The sequence below is a fragment of the Triturus cristatus genome, chromosome 1_2 (genome assembly GCF_964204655.1).
Source record: "Triturus cristatus chromosome 1_2, aTriCri1.1, whole genome shotgun sequence".
NCBI lineage: Eukaryota > Metazoa > Chordata > Amphibia > Caudata > Salamandridae > Triturus > Triturus cristatus.
The window spans coordinates 334,608,060-334,632,083 of NC_140580.1; the positions used below are offsets into that span (position 1 = coordinate 334,608,060).

The 24,024-nt window shown below is 43.9% G+C and overlaps 1 protein-coding gene across 5 annotated transcripts in view; it reads left to right on the forward strand.

Moving 5' to 3' along the window:
• Nucleotides 1–24,024, forward strand: part of EPHB2 (EPH receptor B2) — a 776,297-nt gene that overhangs the window by 711,099 nt on the left and 41,174 nt on the right. For all 5 annotated transcript variants that reach the window (XM_085603935.1, XM_085603938.1, XM_085603939.1 and 2 more), the window contains exon 15: nucleotides 17,500–17,655. In XM_085603935.1, the coding sequence (XP_085460061.1) occupies nucleotides 17,500–17,655 (156 nt within the window). The remainder of the gene's footprint in view (nucleotides 1–17,499; nucleotides 17,656–24,024) is intronic.

Below are 24,024 nucleotides of genomic sequence, written 5' to 3' on the forward strand. Positions count from 1 at the left end.
ATCTTGTACATTTCTATCTGAAGGCCAAAATGGCTTCCAGGTTCAGAATAGCCAATTTGAGAGTGTGCCAAAATATTGCAGTCTGTGCTGAGTATGAGTAACTGTCATAATGTATACATTAGCAAAGGAACACCACCACACTGGCGTTACATTACCCCCCTTAAGCCCCCCGCGGTGCAGGGGGCCTGATCTCCAGGGTGCCCCCTCCAGCACTGTACACGGGCGGCGGGCCTCTGGCCTGAGAGCTCCTGACTGGGTCCTTAGCATAATGGGGCCCCCTCATTGTACTTTGCAGGGGGACCCTCCTCAAGTTTTGTTATGGCACATTTCCACCAGAAAACTGGTAGAAGACAGACTTTAAAGTGTAGGTAGTGGCGTAGAGGCTAAACCTATAGTATTAAAAAAATAGATTGATGATGTGTAAGAATCTGGACCATATGGTGTTTTTGTGTCACCTCCTACCACTGTGCCTCATGTTTACTGTGCAGTAGATCATATTCCACACCTCACCCTACCGCTGCTTCAGGGCCCAGCTCAGGGCAATCGGCTTGGATCACGCTTGTGACTTGTAGTGCCAAGTAGTATTTTCTTTACTAACAAGTCCAGTGTACCATGTAGGGCAAAAAGAAGAGCTGACTTTTTGGAGTCTGGTTGCTGTTTTCTGATTTAGCAACCACATATAGCGACCATCATTATGCAAATCAGCCATATTCCTACTCTAACAGGAGCAGTCAGGCCACGCCCCCTCTGCACACAAATAACCCCAGACTGATGTGTGCATTATTGGCCCTTGTCAATGAGCAGCAGCTTCAGGTCTGCTGTACAGTCAGAGCCCTGACCCACATCTGGCAGGAAATAGTCAGTTAATCTCAGCCAGTGGTAAGTCATTAGTGCGCAAACAGGAACCTCAGCAACGTTCAGTCCGCCTGTCCTTAGAGGTGGGTTTTTATATTATTTGTGTGATTTTTTTCTGCCTTTTGGACGAAGGAGGAAGGAAGCCATCTCTGCAGAGCAAACTGACTTACAGATCCCATCACATTTCAAGAGCTTCGAGGTATACCCGCCCACCCAGCCTTAAACCTAGAACCTGGAGGGGCTCAGATGATGAGGGATGTCTCATAGTTGGACTATGGAAGACATCTGTCACGCCAGCCAGAAATGCTTTTTCATTTCGTGTGCCATCTGTTTGCAGACAGAGCTGACATTTTTGTACAATGGCTGTTGACTTTATCTACCCATTAATTGAGAATGTTTCCAGGCCCCTGCAAGTTGTAAAAAAATTAAAGTTGACCAAAATAGCCTACACTTGACTAATCAGGAGTAGAAGGTCCATGCACGTAACAGCTGTGCAAACTACTCGCTCACTCTCTTATATTTATTTTTATTTATTTATTTATTTAATTTTTATGGCGCAACAGCTACCCAACAAGGGTTTCCCCGGCGCCTGGACGCGAAAACTAAAAAGGGAAGAAATTATTGATTAAAGAGCCAAGTCTTCAGTGAACGACGAAAGTGGGGGTACGAAGGCTCCCCACGTAAGGCAAGAGGAATTGAGTTCCAGAGAGAGGGCCCCAAGACGGAGAAAGATCTACCTGCCATTCTAGAAAGTCTGAACCTGGGAACATGGAATTTTTCAAGTGAGGCAGAGCGAAGATGACGAGTTGGGACATACGGACAGACAAGGGTCTGTAAATAGTCAGGTGCTAAGCCCCACAAGTATATTATGAATAAATATTTAAGCAATATTATCTATTGGGGTAGGCACTCCTATTTGGGTGGAGTTAAAGGCCTGGAGTGAAGCCAGGGCCCTACTCCACCCAGTCATTGTCCACCTGGAATTGCCCTCCCCTGGCATAATGTTGCTGTCGTAAGTCAGACCATTAAAATGAGGTGAAATGCTCAAAAGTATTTGCGATAAGGTTTGTTTTCCTGCTACTATATAGGTTGAAGGTTACTGGAAGCATTCCTGTTGGATTTTTGGAGTGATATCTCTCTGCTTTTTTCTATTTAAGTGCATTGCAGTGAATGCCTGGTTTTAAGTCACAACAAGGAGCTTATAGAAAGGGTGAAAGCAGATTCTAGTCACAATATAAATCATTTATTGATGGTGCCATGCTTATTTTAGGAATTGATGTGTGATGTCTGCCGAGATTTGATGGACCATAGCGGAGAGAAAACATTTTTTTTCCTATGACTTTTACAAAGAAAAACAGGAAGGACTGAAATGGGGACCCATTTTCATGAACTCCAGCAATATATTTCTCATCCTTGTGACATAAGCACAGGACTCTCAGCCAGGCTCTCAATGCCTGGAACACTACATTCAACTCATAACATTCTAAAGCACTAAGCAACTAGCACAGATGCTAGGGATGCCACACATAAGTATGGCGTTCTGAGTAAAATGTACTTCTAACAGCAGCAGTCTATAGACAGGCTGTTAGCTTTCCACTGCAGCTTTTTTTACTTCCGACTCTCTTGTTTTTGTCAGATGTTGCATTTTCCAGCACTACCGTGAACCGACTTCAAAACCATTTTAACATGAGTTAAATAAAAGCAAATGAAAAAAACCACATTAAAAAATATATGTTCACTGTCTATAAAACTGACTCCCTTTATACCTTGTAAATGACTACAGCCAAAGGTAATTTATTAAAATCGAATTTAAAGTAAGTAGCCTGTTAAATTAGATAGACCAATGGCGCCACTATTTTACTGAAAGCGCAAAACACACAATTTTAAATGACTAGACTGGGAAAACCATAAACATGCAATATAAAGACATGAAAAGAAATGTTTTCCGGGACTCATTTAGTTTGGGAACTTGTGGCAGCGAAGATGAGAAACATTTTCTGGTACATATTCAGCCTTCCGAAGAGGAAAGTGATTGATTCAAAAGCCGCCTACTCCAGCATCATGTCTCCCAGTGCAGGCCGATTCTGTGAACTAGGTGAGCACTCTAGTTTATTTTCAAAGAGCTGTAATCGTCACAGTCAGCTGTTAGGGGAAGAAGGAGAGGTGTTGCATGGGTGGAGGCTGTAGTGAAGCTTGTCTTGGATGCTAGCTGTGAATCTCTTGGGTAGATATCAACTGACTAGGAGACAATCGAGATGCACCGATTACACAGTCAGGGCCGGCTTTAGTGCTGGTAGCGCCCTGTGCGACAATGTTTGTTGGCACCCCCCCAATGACCACCCCCACCACGGATTCTCTCACTAGCACCCTTTAACAGTGACCAAGTCTCCATAACCACACTCTCTCAGATGCATTGAATTAGTTATATAGTGCCACTCATACCAGTGTAGGGTGTCCAAGCACTTTGCATCACACACATATTACACAGAGACAATCAATCATACGTGTGTAAATCAGTGTAGAGGAAATGTTACATAAGCCAAAGGACTAAAAGTATAGGAGTCACATGTCATCCATACTGGTAGGCAGTATAGTTCAAGAGTGCTTGGTGTGGAGAAGCACAAACTCAGAGTCGAAAAAGAAACAGCATAGTTGTGAGTTTCCTTTAATAATAAGGATTGATTTCTAGCCAAACTAACCCTTTTTGCAACATTAATCAATGCTCTAATAATGTATACTTTGCAGTGTGTATGCAGTTCTTGGATGAAAGTTAATAGCTCACTATTCTATATTAGGATTTTAAGTTATAAATTGCAAGTAACAAAAGGATGTCTCTTATGAAAGCAGTAACCTGCTGATCTGTTTACATCATACTTCTGTAATCTACTTGGTACACGTTCTTTGCAGCAGGCATATTAACCCTCTGCACTAACTTCACCTAAGTCAAAACCTCAACTATACAAAATTCTGATCTCTCTCCAGGAAGATAATTAATCACGCAAGTTATCTTGACATTTATGTGAGGACTGGTAATTGCCGGGGAAAGAAACGCTGCAGCAGGTGCTTCAAAAGCACAATAAGCTTTCAAACACGGCGCCCCCAGGAAGCCAGCACCCGGTGCGGTGGCACCGGTCGCACCGCCCTAAAGCCGGCCCTGTACACAGTGTGTAGCTGTCCAATTTTTAATGATGCATAGTGCTTCATATCAAGCTGCATCTGCAATGCCCATTGTCTGGAACTACATGGGGGTGAGGTAGGAAGCCATAACATATGCATGCACCCACATGAACGCTGCACATTCTCAATATTTCTGTCTACTTGAGCCATGAAAGATGGCACCTGGTTGGTAACTCCAGCGAGCCCCAGATTCCAAGTTGTTACTGTTTCTCTTTTAAAGTGGTGCAAACGTCTATCAGTAAGTGAGTGGCCATTATATTTCTGATTAGTGTTGGTCCCCAGGATGGAGGAGAACTTAATGGTCTGAAGATGCACTTTGGAACTGAAGATGTGTGGGAGCAGTAGCGGGGTCTGTAAGTCAGCGTCTGAAAAAAAGCTAGTGATCTGAAGTGTATAGGAAGAAAGACTCAACTGCAGTAATGCAATGTTACAGAAAGTAGAGTTGGAAAACAAACAGTAATGCTAGTGTTTCAGCCATCAGTTCACTTTGGAATGATGCTCTCAATTAGATTAAATTCCGATGGCCTCCTATGCGCTCCTATGTGTCTTTTCATTGGACTTTAAATTGAAATGCTGCTGTGTTAAACAGTAACTAGAGAAAGGATCATGGATATCAATTTCTCTTCAGTTGAAGCATGAATTGTGCATGTGGTTTTAAGTGTTGGGCACCAGCACTTCTTTTTGGGGACCATGACTTACTTTTCATGAACATACGTTGGCACTGAGCGAGAGAGAGAAAGGCAGAAGAGGGAGAAAGATGCAGAAAAAGAAAGGTAGAAAAAACAGTGACAAATTGATACAGCAATAATTAAAAAGAACCTGCAATCTCGAGATAATGAGAAAGGTAGTCGAAGGTGGTGGAAAAATGGAAACTTGGTGGAATCAAGACTAGGCAGCGTTGGTACTCAAACAATCCTGGCGTTCAGCATCACCAGTAGGGGACTCCTCTGAAATGTTATGCCCCTGTGCTTGCTTTTTTTATTGTTTTATTTATTTATTCATTTTTACAAATTAAGCACTTTCTTATCTTGGAATTGGTCTGGTGACCTGGTACTGAACCCAGGAGCGAGGCACTCCAGTGATCCTCCCTGTCTAATCAGTGATTCCCTAGTCCTTGTAGTGGCTCACATGTGTTCATTAAAACCACATCGTTTATGGTTTAGGAAAGAGAACTTCACCCATGTTGTGTGGTCCTCCCACCTTCCATCCTTTTTAGGTTTAAGAATGTAACAAAATGTTGACAGTGGCACAAAGAAGGCATGCAAGTTAAACACATTGTCCTGCTGAGTAGGAAAACTGTCATCAAAGTATTTAAGCTAATTTCACTTACTAAAACCAATTAAAAACAGCCGCGGTCGGTAGTAGGAGTAACTGCAGGATGGTGACGTGGGGAGGGGGAGGGGCAGGGTTGGGGGTAGTAAACTATGGATTACGGAGGTTTACAGGTAAGTTAACATATAAATTAATAAAACGAATTTCGTTGCGTGCACTGCATCGCATTTGGGGATGCAGTGCACGCAACGAAATTCGTTTTATTACCTGGGTATTTTGTCACTGCTAAGAAGAGACATATGGTGCTTGCAGGAGGAGAGGGTGAGGCTTGTGGGATGTGCACAGCAGCATTTAGCATCACTGCTTTTAGTTTTGGTCCATTTTCTCAGCACAGCCGATAAGGTGGCTTCCTTCTCAAATCTTGTAAGTGGATATAGCATAATAACTAAGTATACAACACAGGTGGGTAAGAATTTTAGAGAAGTCCTAGTACCATTCTGTACTGTACCGTGCCATATAATTCCACATTATGCATATCAAGATATGTATCCAACTCAGAAACACTACCACTGAGTATCCTTCATTTTCGTATGCAATTCTGGGTTTGTTGATGTGCAACATGAACTTTCTATCTGTTCCAGGGTCTGCCTGATCTATGGGTACTGTCTCTGTGGAAGGTCAGGCACTGACTAATATGAGCTTTATATAACATAGAAGAGGATTCAGATTATGTGCAAGCGGATTTGTTCGTAATGTGGAGTAGTTTCCGGCTATTGATAATGCTACATTGTTCCTTATACAGTACATGGCCCGGCTGATATGCACAGAGCTGTTTGGGAAGAAATGCAGGGGCTTGCTGATATCCTGGCATACTTCTGAAAGATATCGAATGTATACCTATGCTGTATTGGTCATATTTTATGTGGGGGACGTGCCAGGGTTGCAATCCCACTGTTCTCATCTGATCATATTGTGTCTTCCTGGGCCAACCAACATTTTTCCAAATTATCATTTGCATTATCTGCAAAAAAATACATGAGCGCTTAGATACAGTTTATTTACAGGGCCACTGGAATTATGCAGTAACGGGGGACCTAATTATGTGGCGTGGTTGAATAAATAAAGTGGCAAACAAAAGCAAATTATGCAGCAGATTCTGTGCAACATGTGTGGCAATTTTTTTATTTATAACTTTTGATTCCTTTGACCTATAAGCCTTTTTTGTTAAAATTTGCAAATTATGCAAATGGAGGATTATGTAGAAAATGTGGTGAATCGATAATTGTGCCGAAACGTCAGGAAAGCAGAATTGTAAATTCCGGTGATACTAACCGTAGAGCAGTATTAATGGTTATGTAAAAATAATTTACGTTTTCATTCATTGTCCTTTCGTTACAATGGAGTTTGATCATGTGTGCCTTATCCTATCTCTAATATCCTAATACAGCATTTGAGTAGTTACTAGGCATTTGCACCAGGGGCGGCTTTTCCGCTATGGCGGAGAAACGTCGCCCCAGTGCTTTTAAGCAGGGAGAAACATAAGATGATAATAATTTTGAGTTATTGTAATTTTATGTTTCATGTCCTGCTGCATTGCCGCGGGCGGCACTGATCTGCTCTCCAAGCAGGGCAGGGGAGGAGTGGTTTTCCCACTCCTGAGGGCGCAATGACTGTTTGGTCGTCTCTCTCGGGCCGCCCAAACCATTCATGCGCACATTCCCCTTCTCCATGCAGGCTTCATTGCAGCCTGCATGGAGAACATGCCCACCCCTCCAGCCCATGGCTGAGCGCAGTACGGCGCTCAGACAATCACAACGCTGCAATGCAGGATTGTGATTGGTCAGGGCAGGGAGCCTGGCTGCCTGCTTCCTGTTCCTGTCCGAGACAGGAGAGCAGGAGTAGAGAATACCCGGGACCCAGCTCATGTTAAGTAGTTTTTTTCAATCTAATTCTGAACTCCCTGCGCGATTCCTTCCACAGCGACTCCCTCTGCGACGCACCGCGCCCGCCCCCCCACCTGTGAGCCATGCACTGCTCATAATGAAGAAGCAGATGCAGATTTGCAACAGCAAAGTGTGTAGTTCAGTGTAGTACCAGGATATCATTGTCACCATATAATCAGACATATTGCATTCTTAATATAATCCTAATATAAAATAGCGCTCCATCGGATTTAATCGACGAACATCGACATGCAGTGGAAAGATATTTTTGTAAGTGATGCGTAGAGCAGAATATTCATGCCAGATTATATTTCTGTATATAATATTCTGACATGCAGCACTTGGTCAGTTGTTAGAGTTTAGCTAAAATACAACTGCACTGTTCTTTCATCCTCGATGGGCTTAAAAGAGAGCCAGAGAAGAGGATTTGCTCGTGCTCACAGGAGGAGGAGCTTGCTTCCTCCAACTTGCAGCATGGCAATACAAAACGGATCATTAGCTGGGAACATCAAAAAGATCTGTGTTTTTGAAAGATATATTAGTTGAAATTTGATTTTTGTCCCAAAATTAGAAGTCAGAAGTTGAGCATTGGGAAAGCTAACCAGTCTAGGTACCATTTTGAGTCCTCACTTGAGCATAAAAAAACCTATGGTGAAAAAACAAAAGACAAAAATCATTGATATTGATTCCTGCATTGAAATGCATCTATGATATAAACAATTTAATGTATGAAGAGTTATTATACTTCTAAAATGTAAAATAGTCCCTGATGCATTGCAAGGCAAGATCTTCATAGTAGGTGGAAAGAAGCACCAGAAAACCACTAGCATGCAATGAGAGGGTAGTACTCCTCTGAGTGGAACCAATGCCCACTGTATCTTAAAGAATTTATAACAACAGGTATGGCAGACAGCTGTGCTGTCAAGTCAGACCTAAAAAGGGGTAAAGAGAAGCAGGTCAGCCCTCAACTCGAAACTGATGAACCTCAAAACCCTGCTTTCCGAGATGCCAGATTCCCAGGATGCCGCTGGAAGATCTTGGCGAGCAAAATAAAATGAATGAATCTTGCCGACCTCTGAATTGGGGCCATGCTGGGCCGGAATGGAAGCAGGCGAAACTTCTAGCTGCAAATAACAGTGTGCAACATCCATCTTGAGCTCCCTGGTGTTTTTGCCGCTTTCCGCAAAGATTTCATGTGTCAGCTACAATATAACTTTACAAGCTCCTGCAAAACACACAGTTGCTTTCCATGCCCGTGAAATGAAAGAATTAGAGCCAGAACAAATGATAGCCCCTAATGAGCCGGCAACATCTCACAACAGTGGCAAATTAATGGCGGGTCCCAGTGGGGAGCCCGTGTAAGCTCGCCTCACAGTGAGAACGAGCGAATCGCGGGAGATCTGTCGACTCCAATGCAGGCTGCCGGGCCTGCATAGGCGATGCCTAAAAGGGATGTACAAGGCATTCCACCTGCACAAAGCCGGTCTGGAGCCGGGTTCAATAGGTTGCAATTTAGCCGTACCCACAAATTGGGAATCAAAAGGGTGCACTAAACGTAAAAACTATAACTGCCCGACACGGCATGCACTCTTAGGACTGCTTATCACACTACTGCCATACTGGTGGGTTGTGCTTTAAATGTACCGGTACTCACCAGACTGAGTATCAGCACTTTTTAATTTTCTCCCTTTGAGTACCGAAACTTCTCCTCAGACAAATCTCCTCAAGACAAAGAGAGTTTCACAGGTGGTGCACCTCTTGTTATCTCGTACCTTGGCAGCGCTTTTCACACTTCCCGCATTGATACAGTTTGCAACTCTTGGCTGAGCTCACAGAAGAGCGCCATAACAGCAGCACTTGTCACCAGGACACTACAGTTTTGTGTGCTACTCTGTAAGTCTTCCAGTAGGAGTGTGGCAGCAGGGTGTTTGGTTTCCCCTTTGATCTTGCACAGTGGGAGTTGAGAGATATTGTAAAACCGAATGGACGGGGATGTGGGGCGCATTCTTCAGGGCATTATAGTTTCTGGCATGCCTGTTATTTTAAGTGACTGAAAATTTCAGCTCATCAGCAATTCAAATTAAACATTTTTACTTGAATGTAAATGCCTGCCCTCTCCCCCAATTTTATATTTAACCTCAAAGAAAAACAAGCATTGGCATAGCCAATAGGTCTCGCCTTTGGAACCTTATAAGTGTTTAGCCATGCAACAGTTGCATAACTAAATACTTATAAGGTCCCAAAAGCGAGACCTATTTGCTATGCCAAGCAGCCGTGGGGCCGTGAAAGTGATCACAATCACGATCAAACATCAAAGCGGCCGCGAAAGTGAAAGTAATCGCGGTAAAGTGCGTCGCGCGTGCCCGCGCACATGCACTGTAGCTCTAGGCTGGCCTGGTAGCACTTTTTGGAGCCCTCTCAATAAGTCTCGCCAGACCAGCGCATGCGCTGGGTCAGGCGAGACCTAAAGACCTAAAAGACAACACCATTTTTCTTTTTACCTTTTACGAGTTGTTTGGTGCATGTAAACCCCTTGTTTCGTATGGGAAACCAGACATAAGCCAAATGTGACAGGAGGAAAGGGAGTAGCCCAAAAATTAAAATACCCTCTACTTTGAATTAATGCACCAAGCAAGCGAAAAAAGTGACCCTGACCCTCCTCAGAAGATCTCTCTTGTCTTCCCAATCCAAGCATCTATCCATTCATCCTTTCACCCACCCAATGACAATCGCCATTTTACCTCTGCCTTCTGTCATCCATTAATTCTTTCATCAATCATTCAGTCTTTCATCATTCTGTCCATCCATCAACCCATCCATATCCAAACCGATCCATTCATCTACAAACCTATCCATTAAACGTATCTATCCGTTCACACCTACACTTATCCATCTACCCTTTCATTAATCCATCTACCCACCCTTACACTCCATCCATCCACCCATCCTTCTATCCATCCATCCCCTTTTCACTAATTCAGCCATCCATACTTTCATCAATTCATCCATCCTTTAACCCATGCATCGATTTACCCATCCATCAATCTACTTGTTCATCCTTTTGCCACTTCACTCATTCATCTAACATTTCATCCATCTAGAAATCCATCCACCCTGCCATCCTCCCTTTCCCTCTTCCATCCATTCTCTCATGCATCTATCCATCCATCCATCATTTCAATCACTCACCCATCCATCCATTCTTTCACACATCCATCCATTCTTTGGTTTATCCATCAATACATCCTTTCACGCATCCTTCGATTCAGCTATCTATCTATACTTTCACCTATCTGTTCACTCATCCATCCACAAAAACACTAATTGTGCTCGGGTCCAGAGAGAAATATTTTGAGAGGAAGAGAATCAAATATCTCAGAGAGATGGCTGGGGAAAAACGGTCCACCTAAAGTAGTCCCTTTAAAGGACGGTTTCCCTCACACCCCAGAGGTGTCATGCTTCATCATTGGGATACCGCCTCGAGTCAAAACCTAGTTGTGACGTGGGCTACAACCCCCTCGCTGCGAGGGAGTAGCTCAGGGATGTTTTTTAAAGTGAATAAAGGGGCATCTAAAATGCAGTATGAGCAATGATGTGTGTATGACGTCGTGTAGTGCTAACATTCGCAGCGAGGTGTTGTAGCTCGCGTCACAATTTGGTTGTGACGCAAGGAAGTATCCACATGATGAAGCATGACACCTCTGGTGTGTGAGGGAAACCGTCCTTTAAAGGGAATACTTTAGGTGGACAGTTTTTCACCAGCCATCTCTCTGAGATATTTGATTATCTTCCTCTCAATATATTTCTCTCTGGACCCAAGGACAATTAGTGTTTTTGTGATTGTCATATTGGGGAGAGTGCCCTCGCTGGTCCTTAAATCCTCCTCGAGCCCCCTCTTTGTGTCTCAGTCATCCATCCACCCACTCTTTCACAACCTCATCCATCCTTCCATCCACATTTTCACTCATCCATCAGCCATCCATCCACCGTTCCACCCATCTAGCCATCCTCCCTTTCCCTAATCTATTTATATATCCATCCTTTCACCCATCCATCCATCCTCCACCCTTTTACTATCTTATTATGGACCTTTATCTACTGAGTTGCAGAGAGATCAAGAACTCAATCCCCTCTGTAGCTCCTAAAGCATTGGGGGGGGGGGGGGGGACTGAGAGGGGAGGGGGGTTCATGACGCCCGACAGGAGGCTCCATGAAATGTATGACACTTTCGGATAGTTCTGAATTTTTTGTTGGCAATGCTTTTGCGACCTTTAGTTTCTTTTTGTCATTATAAGTAAGGGTTATTAAAAAATGCAGCATGCAAAGCTTTGATGGCAAAAATCAGAGACTGGTTGAACATACATGTCACATAACATGAAACCACTTGGGACCCCCCCCCCCGTTCATATATATTTTGGGTGTGCACACATACATCATCCATATAACCAGAGAACAATAGCTATAGTTTGGGCTTTTTGTCGTGAATGAGAAATCCTTTCAGGGCACTGCTTCTGGCATAGGCTCTGTTTATTCATCTAGGCTGGCAATGTCTCCTTCTATCTCTTGGCATCTGTTTAGATACCTGGTAAGATCCATCCTGACAGAGTATGTATTCTCCACACTAGAGGCCCTCCTCAGGCTTGAAGTGGAAACATTATGTAAGAGGTGGCTAATGCACTTGCTGGAAAGATCTGAATCCATTCTAATCAAAGGTTTAACTCACCATAAAATTGCCTTGAGGGCCAATGTACTTGTTGGAAAGCACAGCCTGAAACAGATTTGTTTTTATGTAGATAGCTTAGTCGGTTATGCTTTTTGTTGCAGAGACCCTTGTATTACCCGCAGATCACAAGTTAAATTCCTTGAAATATAGCTCAGTGAGTTATGACTGTGAATCAAGGAGCTGCATGCAAAGGACAAGACATACATATGGACCCTTCCTGTCTTTTGTTATTTTAAGGTTGCTTTAAAAGAGGGTTACCTTGGGTAATAATAAACACTTATTAGTAAATGCTGTGTAAATGGCTATCAGTGTCATAACAACTGGACAGATACTTCCGCCCATCTTACAATGCATGAAGATTTCTTGCATACAAAGCTTGGAAAGGTCGAAAACCTAGCTCCGCCCTTATCGCCCTTATGCCCGCCCCAAACTCCTAGTTCCTTTTAGTGAGTACCTGCACTTATTTGTTTCCATTGAAAGCACTGCTTGTGGGCAGCTATTGTCACATGCTTAGTACCATTATATAAGTTGCATCGCACAGTGCTCTGTTTCTTTGGCATTTTCACAAACGGTGGAGTGAAAAACATCATAAGCTGAAAAACATTTGCAAAGATTGGTGCAGAATTTGCGTTTTTGCTTTGCTTTTTACATGTGTTCCGCTGCTTGGTCTGGGCAAATGTCTGTACACAATTGCACTACACCGGTTCAGTTCATGCAGGGCCGTTTCTACCATTAGGCAAGACTAGGCAGCCGCCAAGGGCGGCAAAAGGGGGAGGGCGGCAAAAAACAGGAGTTTTTGTATATCTAATGCATTAATTCTTCTAGACTGGATGACGGGGGAGAGAGTGATGGTAGTAAAAGGGAGGGGGCGACATTTTTCAATTCTCGCCTAGGGCAGCAAAACACCTAGAAACAGCCCTGAGTTCATGCTTGCGAAATCTGGACCCTAATCTTTGGAGAGGACCGTCCAGCATTTCCTTAGGTCGGCTGCACAACTTGCAGTAGAACAGTGCCTGCATGTCTCTGTGTGAGGTAAGCACTGCGAGACAGAATACTTGAGCTTTTGGGCTATACTTGTCCTGGCAATGCATACATGCCATCCCCCCCTCCACACACACATACACTCTCAGGTTATATGCACCCGACATGCAGTGCATGCATTACGCTCGCTCGCTCAATGGGATTGTTGCGGTAGAGAAACACAGCGGGCTTCCCTCAGCCTGCTAGCTTCTTTCTCTTCAATTTTCTGTCTCTTTCCAGAGGGCATTTTCTTGCAGAAAAGAGATCACTCAGATTTCTGCTCAGAGACCAATTCCAGGGCAAAGTCTTTGGAATATAAAGTTCAGATATTTAGCAAAATCGATACAAAGTGTGATGCGATGTAACTAGGGCCGTGTAAGTCCCAGTTAGACATTTTTTGTTAGGACATGTAAGTAGCAGCAGATAACTTCTGCTTCTGCAATTCGTATGTGTGCAGAGGAACTGAAACCAGTGCCTTAAAAATACCAATAATGTGCTTCAGGCCCAGTGTTCCTATTCTGTGTTTCATGTATGCATTCCTGATGCTTCACGAGATTCTTCATCTTTTACCCATAATGCCTTTCAGACATGCAGAGCTTGACTTGTGCATCCTCTTTGCAAGACATTGCACGGCTTCCCTGTGGCAAACTCTTGTCTTTGTAAAGGAACATCGGGTAGGAAAGATACCTCCCTTAGTCTGGTCTGCACGGGGACTTCAACATATATTCAGAAATTAAATTAATTAATTTCTCTGTACACACGTGCTTAATCCCACATGGAAAAATTTACTCTTCTGAGAGGAAGATCTTCCACTTAAAACCAGACCTTCTCACCGGATGTAGTGACATACCTGCATACAGTCTTCATTCACTATAAATGCAAGGCTGAATTGATTTACTTCAACCTGTCTTAAGTTTACCTTCAACCAATACTCAAAGCCCCTCCATGACTGAGTATTCACTCTCTAACCAAGAAGAGACAACATGGCCCTATTGCTCAATAGGACGTGAAGATGGTGCATGAACGTTTAGCACCCATGCAGCCCTTTGGTTGCAAAAGACACTTACCCTGCATGTGAGACTTCAACGGGACAGTCCGTAAGTGGACGTTGATCCTGGCCGAAAGAGTTTCCCAATTGATTTCCGTCTTCCTACGTTGGGTCACCTCCATGTTCATGGCTCCTCTGTTGAGTGCTTTCCTCACGCCAATCTTCAAGGCCCATGACCTGAAGGCAGTTAACCACACAAAGAGTGTTCTAGGATCACACATTCCCTTAGTGAATCTCCCAAACTTTCCCTCTGCCGTGCAGCCTTACTCCTGAGTCCTGCGTATCACCCATGACCAGTGCTTTAAATGCGCCGGTACTCACCGGTACTGAGTACCGGCACTTCTTATTTGTATCACCCTGAGTACCGGCATTTCTCTACGGCCGTGGAGAGTACCGGTACTCATGGAGGGGAGGTGCATTGGCCTTTAGTGTTGGTAGCCTGTCTCTTTGTTCAGCCAAATCACTTTTATAGCCCTGAGCTGAGCCCCCGCTGAACTATTAGCGTGGGCTCATTTGCATGATATCCCAGTGTTCGCCGTCATGCTGTGTTTGTTGCAAGGAATGGAGGCAGCCCAGTGACAGCACAATGAGAAAAGCCATGGGAGGTTAAAAGGGCTTTAGTCCCACCTGATTCTTTTGTGTGAGTGTCTGCTTATGTGTGTCTGTTTGTCTGCTTGTGTGTGCGTGTTTTTGTGAAATATTACAAAATAAGGAAAGGTTAAAATACTGTTTGACTTTTATTTTGTATAAGGAATTAACCTGATTTGTTTATAGAAACACATTTCTCGTGTGTGCTGCAACTATTATATAAGCCAATAAACTTTGCATGTCTTGCCTTTAGCCCCGCCCTTAGCCCCGCCCACTTGCCACATGTAAACGAGTACCTGCACTATTTTTTTCCCATTTAAAGCACTGCCCATGACATTCGCAGGTAGAGAATTCTTCGCAGAATGTCATGCTCCTTCCTATAAAAGAGGTAGGAGAGAAAACAAGGGCAACCACCCAGGATGCGGATAGAAAGCTGGGTAAGCTCATGTAGGAAAAACAGTGGATTACTGTGCGCTCATATAGGGTTCTATTGTCAAAGTATTCGTTAGCAATTCAGTTTCTCAAAACACTCTATGTGATTTTTGAAGAAAGAAAGAAACTAGCCTACAAACAGATATTTTAATAGAAATAGTGCAGAAAACAATAACTTTGGTGCTCCTTGTCCCCAGTACAGCGAGAAAAAAACAATAACTGTGAGTATAGGTGTGTGTGTGCAAATAGACAAGAGTCATAGTAGCTCAGCTGGGTATATAATTTTGAGTTACACAACTCCGCCCAACAATATATGAACAGGGATTCAATCTGTCTGTCATAGTGTTGATGACGTTTCGATCTTATACACTACTATCAAGGTCATCATCAGCACAATGACAATAACAGACGCAGGCTGACTTTGGAGAACAAATCAGGTCATTTAACCCCTTCCCTGCTCATGACGGAACCACTCCGTCATGAGCCATGGGCGCCGTGTGCTCATGACGGAGTGGTTCCCTCATGCTGCGGCCGTTGGCGGCCGCTCCGCCCACGCGGCACTGATTCCCCGCCTGTGCGGGCGACCAATGCAAGTGGGCGGAGTCGTGACGGAACCACTCCGTCATGAGCACAGCTCGCCCGTGACTCATGACGGAGTGGTTCCGTCACGAGCATGGCGGCGCCGCGCTGACCCCAAACCCCCCCAGCGCTGCGGTGGAATTAGTGCCGCGGCGAAGGGGTTAAAGTTGAACCAGGGCACAGTAATAATTGAGTTGTCAGTTGCCTTGTAAGCTATGTACAGTAAGTGGTATCAATTGAGAGTATACGGGCACAATAAATTACTCAAAAAGGCACAGTCTCATAAAATACTTTTCACAATTCTTAACATGATACCAGTCCTGTGTGAGGACTTGTTATGCCATGGGGTGCTGGAGCGCTGTTTCCAGCTGCTGCTGAGGAACAGGAGCAAGCCGGATCAAGAAACCAAAGCCAGCAAGAGCTTGTCTTAACCAGCAATGACCAAAAGTCTAAATATGCAATTTTGAAAAAAATAGAAAGCCAAGAAGGAATCTTTGAAGCTTGCCACCACATTCCAGCCGCCTCACACCACACAACGGTGGGCTATACACAGGGCTTTAAGTGGGCCGGGTCTCACCGGGTCTGAGCACCGGCAGTTTTTTCAAGGGGCCCTCGAAATGGGTCTCTATCAGGATCTGTTTTGTGTCCTGGCACAGGCGGTCCGTTTTTTTCCGGACTACAGTGACAGCAGACACTTCGATGTGCGCGTGGTGAGCGTTGTAGGGGAAGGGAAATCCTTTAGAGAGTAATTTTCTCTCTGGATTTCCCTTCTCTTTTTGAAACTCAGGAGCAGCAACATTGTCGTGGTGTCAACAGGGCTTTATGTGGAAGTTTTTTCAATATTATAAACAAGTCATAGTTGCTGCTTATTTATCTTATGTAACTAGTAAGCAATGACAAAGCCAACAGTCCTGACTTGTAGGTATGATGCGACTTGTATCATATTTCTGGATGCAATGACAGGAACAGCAAAATACAAGCCGTGCGGCACACTATTCTAAACACAGATTTTTAGCTTGTGTTTTAAGCCACGCCCTTAATTACATTGACCACACCCATTTGAGAGACCCCCCCAGTTTTTTCATCCACTTAAAACCATGGCTATACAACGTCAATGAATCTTAAAACAACTGCATGGCATAAACTGATCCTATTGGGGAGTAGCTCTATTACTGATTTTTATTCTTCGTGATCACTTTTCCCACAACATAACTGATGTCCCATCTCTATCTGCATAATAAAAAATTTGACAAACTATGAGAGGGAAATTTACTAGGGCAGGGTTATCTCAATTCTACGGTCAAGGCCAGTGCTTAATTTGAGCAGGTGTGGGCACCAGCATTCATTTTTGGGCCCTGTACTTATTTTCCATAATTACAATTTGGCAATGGCAGCATTCGTTAATACCAGCTTGGGCTTCTCAGAAAAGCTTTGGGCCATGTCACTTTTTTTTGGTAATGGCGCACTTTATAAATGTTCAGTTCATAAATATACTCCCATATATAAGGTGCACGCAATATGGTCGATGGCCCAAGCAGCTGTGTCTTATACTACCCCAATGGGAACCCATGACCCTCCGCCTCAAAGTCATCGGTTTTTAAATTATTGAATGCAGAGTGTGATCCACAACAACTTCCAACAGTTCCTTTTGGTAGGACGTGTGACAACATAGTTGTTAGTGAGGAACAACCAAGTAAAGTAAATATACATGTTATCATGGCAAGGTTCCAAGGTGCCTTCACCGTTGCACAGCGGTATTATATTACTTTGTACCGTCGTTGAGAATGCTGTAGGGTTTTACATTCTCTGACCACTACAAACTAATAATGGCTTTGCATTGCGCATGGTTGTGTCTCATTCAGGGTGAATCTCCCACTGCTGGACCGCACCGTCCCTGATTACACCAGCTTCAACACAGTGGACGAGTGGTTGGATGCCATCAAGATGGGCCAATACAAGGAAAGCTTCACCAACGCCGGCTTCACTTCCTTCGATGTGGTGTCACAGATGACAATGGAGTAAGTAGGAGCACCATACAAATGTCACACCATATAGAACATAGCAACAGCACCGACTGGTACTTACTGAAAGGCCGGCGGTAAATTTTTGGGGAGGATACCGTAGATTAAAATTTTTATTTTCGACTGTTGTGTATTTTTTATTTTTTTGCCTTTTATATATTCATTTTGTACCGCAGTGTGGATCCAAAATGGATAGCTTGCACTCAATTAGCAATCAAATAATCATTAACCGGGATCACCTTCCAAATCCCCTTCTCACCATCTCTATTACTTTTTTTTGTGTGGCTGATAGATTCGATTAATTGATCAAAATAATTTTCATTTCATTACTTTCTCAATTATTTTGCCTGTTCTTTACACGTGAGTTTGTGCTTTCAGAAAACCCTCATTATAAAAATAGAGGAAATTTCGATATGACTAGTAGCTATCTAGAATAGGGTTACAAGTTGTGTGACAACATTGCACTCCCGATCTTTTCTTCATGCGCATGTCAGTAGAAAAAATCTCTGCGTGGAATATGGCTTAGAATGGTAGAAAAACGTGGGAATCAGTGTGGAAGCTCTGAATCGCACAGTACTTACCATTCCCAATATTTAGGGTCAAACCTGGTAGTAGCCGACCTAGATATTTTTTTCGACCTAGATATTACTACACCCTGTTTATACATTTCCGGTCGCAGCATTGCCACATTGGGAGCGCAGTGAATCTCAAAAAGAGGGCCAAAGTAGCCTAGACCCCGCATGTCCTCGCACTGATTTTTTTGCTGCTCTCTGTATTTTAATTTAAATTTTTCTTGATGTTAACCAAGTTTTCCACAAGTAATGAAAAGACTAAGCTTGTCCTGCCAGGCATAGCGTGGGTAGAGTTGCGGGTGGCATGTTCTGCTACTGCATTGGCAGTGACAGGGCTGAGGCTGGTATGATTTGTACTAGTGTGGATTAAGTCACTTCCCTCTTTCAGAGGAAGCCATTGGTAAAATAAGGGCACTTTATAAGGAAAACAGAAGGGGAAATGGTAGAATTTTAATTCGCAATGACAACGTAAAATTGGTAGGTATGAAACAGCTGCACTTGTAAAAAAATAATAATTGTACAACATTGCAATATTAAGCGCTCTGTTGCAGGTAAGGTAATGGAGTGGTTCAGGGCTGATAAAATGGCTAGTGCATACCTTCTGTGTCAACCTTTCAGTGCTTGTCCGTCTATTTCTCCCGTTTATTTTAGAACCTTTTAGACTCAGTGGTTTTAATGTTCTAATAGCATTATAGCCCTGCTACCTCTGACTATACCAGTTGTGAAAGGCCCTCTTCCTGCTGCTCTGGCCTATAACTCATGAAGATGGCCTTTCACAACTGTTATAGCCCCCTGCAGCAGGCTGCAAAGTTATAGTAAGTACATACTCAAGAAATAAAAAGGAGATTGGCTCTTTGGACGCCAAGTAAAAGCAGATGAACAAGAGTAGGGGCGCAACTGGTGCAGAGACAACCATTTTTATCTTGTCTCATGCTCCTCATAGGAGCCCACTTACTAACCCTGGCTTCCCCACTTGACAGCCTTGTGTGATCTTGTGCAAATTGCTGAAACTCTATTGCTTCAAATAAAATTCAGCATTCTCAGAAACTGACAAGGTGCCATGTGAAATTCTACATAAATAGCTCAATATTTCAGTTTAGCAGACCTTTTAACGCCTGGGCAAAGTGGGCGGGGGCCTCCTGATAGAGCCAGCTATGTTCTGAAGGGAGTCTTGCCCCGACCTTGAATATTCCTTAAACAGATTGTTTTAAATACTGTTTTCCTTTAATTTATTTTAATGTGGGTGATGTGTGAGTCTATTACAGACATTTTGCAGAGATATATTGATTCTATGTTACAAGCAACATCCATAAAAAGTTTCTTTTAGATCAAGACAGGACCTCGTATATGAGAAATGGGAGGGTGTCACAGAGATTCTTTTCAGTAATATTAGTGAGCAGCTGCTGTGTTACAGCATTGGAAACACACATTACTGTCCCTGAATATTAGATGTAAGCACTTTTTGAATTTGGAGGAGTGCGCCTGTGCACTGTCAGTGACCTGGCCAAAAAGGGCATGAAAGAGCTGAACTTGGATCATAAATTCAAAACTGTTCCGAACAAGGGCCCCCAAAACATGTTTGCTCACGGCCCCCAAAACCTTAATATATCCCCGTAGCAGAATTGTGCACCTCAAGCTGGTTGAGGTCTTCCCATAGCAATTGCTCTGATTCAGAAATTGGAATAGTTTCAGAAATGTCCCAGAAACAGAAACAAAATCTTCCCGATAGGGATACATATAATAATAATAAAGGGATGTGACGTTTGCACCAGGTGAGTAACTTTGTTTTGAGGCTCAGGTATGCAGCCAGTAGTCTCAGAAACTATGATGGTGCCATTCCGTACTCGTGATGTACCACTTGTGAAGTTTTTCCACCCGTAGGGACACTGAAAGGGCGGCAAGATGGGCCGCTTAACATTCTGAGCATGCCAGGATGGTTCCAGTTGTGTGTGTCTGCCCTCTTCAAGGCTTTGTCTGTAATCAGTGTGCCCCTATAGGCAAGCGCCAGCAGGGAAAAAAAACAGAGGCACTCAGTGCAGTTAAAAATCTATGCAGGTTGTTTTCCAGGAGGACCAGATACTCTTTACATTGTTATTGTGATCTTATTTTAGCTTCTCCTAGCCAGATATTTACTTATTTGAGAGTTTTATAAAGCGCTACATGTTTCTTTACAGATAATTAATTGAGGGCATACAATGCAATGTTGACCAATCTAATTGCGAATGCAGAAGTCTTCTTGGCACGTTGTTTGCGCTAGATGGTGGTATGCTACTTACACTGACCAACATTGCATGTACTACCTAATAATTTGGTAAATAGACGTGTCTGCAAACATTGCTTAATTTGAACCGGTGGTTGGAAGTCAGGCCCACGGGCACTCTTTTTTTGGGACCGGGATCTTAATATTAATCATCAGACTTTGACCCTGAACAGGAAGGGAAAAAAAGGCTAAGTGGGAAAGAAGAAGGAAAAGAAAGATGGAAAAACTGTGGCAAAGGGAGAAAGCAGAGATTAAAAGGAACCTGTGAGTGAGATATAGGGGCAGAGAGTGTATACTGGTGGGTGAAAGAGGCATGAGGTGAAATAGAGATTAAACCAGCTTTTCCCAAAATGATTTTTGGTGGGTCGTGAAAGTCCAAGCCATAAAAAAGATGCCTTTAAATTCTGTATTTAACTTCTAGGTCCAGGGGCTGGAGTCTGTGAGGTCGTTCAAGCACTGCTACTTCTCCCGGGTTGCCAAATGAAAGGTTCCTGCCCACTCCTTCTTCGCACAGCCTGCAAATGTCTGCTAAGGGGCTTTCTGGGTGTCTGCTCCATATGGTCATTCACCCCATTGATCTCGCTCCAAGTGCTCCCCCCCCCGAGGGGGACGTAGCAAGGCTAGCTGAAGCATGAGGTATGGGAGGAGTTGGGTATCACCACACTCAGTGGCATATGTACAAAGAAGGGGTGCAGTCACCCCTTTCATGCTAAGCATATTGTGAAAAGGGGACTTATTTACAAGGCAGCGTTAAGCCATGTTAACTGGCTTAACACTGCCTTATAAATAAGGCGAAGCCCCTATCGCCACGTAAATGTCACTAAAAGTGACGTTCCTGTGGCGATAGGGGCTTGTACATATGCCCCCTTGTGACTTATTTATGGAGGAAGTGCTGCTGCCTCCGAGACGTTCAAGAGGTTTACAGTGTCAGTGGAGGAGAGTTTCTGTCTTATAGGTTGCTCTGAGCAACACTGCAGCAGCACTGGAGGGTTTGTGACGCGGAACCACTGCAACACTCACTGTTCCATACATTACATTCAATAGGACATAGCAGTAGTGACGTGGATATACCAAGGTATTGTGAGCTGCCCCCTTAAGGCCCTGGCATTCCTTCAGTTCAGCTGGTAGAACTCTTGGAAAAACCATTCCACGAATCGGAATGGCTCAGGGTACCAGACTACCTCAGTGCAATATCCTGTAATCTCCGATTCACATACATACAATTCTGCCCCCTGTTCAAGACCTATCTGACCCCTCAACGCCTTTACTGTATTCATCCCGCGGTTGCGAACGACCAGAATTTTAAAGCCAAAAACCGGGACATTTAACAAAAATAGAAGAAGGACTACAATATTACTTCAAGCGATGAGAGCGCTCCTCAGGAGGGAATTACAGAAATTACATAAAAAGCAATTTTTTAACCCAGTAGCTTGCCTGTTAATTAAATTGCTTTCTTGAAACAACTGCTAACTATCCCTGCTTTTTCAAACATAAAAAACCCCTCCCACCGTCTTCAGTCGACCCTCTTTAAAAACCGGGACATGAGCTACATTTCTTGAAATTTGCTGGGACAGCTGGTTAAAAACCGGGACCGTCCTGGCAAAACGGGGACGCCTGGTCATCCTAGAACGAGTGCCCCAGATGTAGAGCCGCCCCGGCTGATATACTCCACATGTTTTGGACCTGCGGGCCCCTACGACCGTTCTGTCCGACAGCTACAGACAGGGAACACTTAAATACCGCTCAACAGTACTTCCTCGGTCTGCTTCCCCTTCCCAAAGCCCACAGGGCCACGACTAGATTCACTGACCTGGTGCTTCTGGTGGCCAAAAGGGTGATACCTATGCAATAGAAATCGGCCACCCCCTTTGATCCTGGTTTGGTGTACTCAGGGGCGGAGGGCTTCAAGATTTGCCCCCCCCCCCCCCAGTACCCCACATGACTCCCAGTCGTCTTAAGTGCTTATATCTAACAGCACACTCAAATGTTACCTCCCTTACTATTTCGGCCACCCATGATCTCTGAAACCCTGTCTCCCCCCCCCCCCCCCCCCCATTCATGCTTGCTTGCAACCTCGACTGTGCGGCTGCTTGACAATACATCTGCCTTAGTGTGTTCCATCTTGTAAGTGTCAATAAAGTTGGTTTTAAAAAAATGCTTAATATGCGCTCTGACTCATCTGATTTTGAGCCTTTGGTAAGAGACCTATGGTTTGCGACTCATACAACTGCTCCGGCCCATTTGGGTATCTCGCAATTATCTACTGGAACCCACTCTGGTCAGATGGACCTTTTTACTTGCCCAATAGCGTGGAGGGAAAAACACAATTATCAAAATTACTGTCCGCAATTTGCCATAATCAAGGACTCGAGACTTAATCTCTTGGCTCTCGGGTTTTTATTATCAGCATGAAGATTTGCAGATACAGAGTCCTCAATACGAGGCACAACAAGTACATAGGCACTAACACAAAAGCTACTCTACGGAGAATCCGCATACGGCTAAAAATAACTAAGAGTACAATCTCTAAAAGCATGAGGTAGAACACCACCAAGCAAATGTCGATACTAGGGACACTGAACCATACCATCTCTGTCCCTACTCTGCACTAGATGACATCCCTACTTAGCAATCCCTTGAGACCCTCATCGAATAAAAGGTGTCAGAGTGAAACTTCATAAGAAGACTTCACTTAGAGAGCTGGTCTAAGTTGCCCCCTCTATCTCTTCGCCTAGCCTTCCTCTGCTCAGGGCTGCTCTGAACTGCCTCCACCCTCGGGGCGCTGTCCCTAATACAGAACCCCAAATCCCAGAACACGCCCTTTGCGCCTCCTCTTCTCCGGGGTCGTCTTTCAGTAAATTTCCACAGAGCGCTGTCCAGTTCCATCGTCCATCGCTTGGCCTTGAGTCCCAGACGCCATCCGCACTAGGAGTTACGATTGGCACATTCCAATACACTCCCATGTCTGGCTTTTACTACATAAGTCAATTTGTGAACAAAGAGCTTCTCTACTAACGAGCAACTGTCCTTGCACCTGGGGTGAGATCATGCAAAGCAGACATTCTTCACATCTTTTAAGTTGCAATTTACTACAGCCTAAAACCTCTACTGGAATAAATCCTTTTTGGCCTATTGCCCTTGGCTAACATAAGAAAATACCAGGCCTTTCGCCTCAACGATATATGCGAATTCTGGCCACTACTTCGGTTACACAAGCAGGTTTCAATCACAGTATTGACATTTACGTCTTTCTTTCATGTGTGGTCAAGCTAAACAAACTACAGACACGAAGTCTAGGGTGCACATTTCTAACACCACATTACATTTCACATAAACTAAACTCTATACATTTCTCCAATACGTTTACAATGGGCTTGTACATAGCTAGCACTTCTATGGAAATCGATATAGGTTATACAATTCATAATACATTGCACACAAAATACCTGAGCACACATATGATTATATGCGGGTGCCGACTAACAGTGAGTATAATGCACCCCTACAATTTTCAAACTTTTAAGCGCTACATCA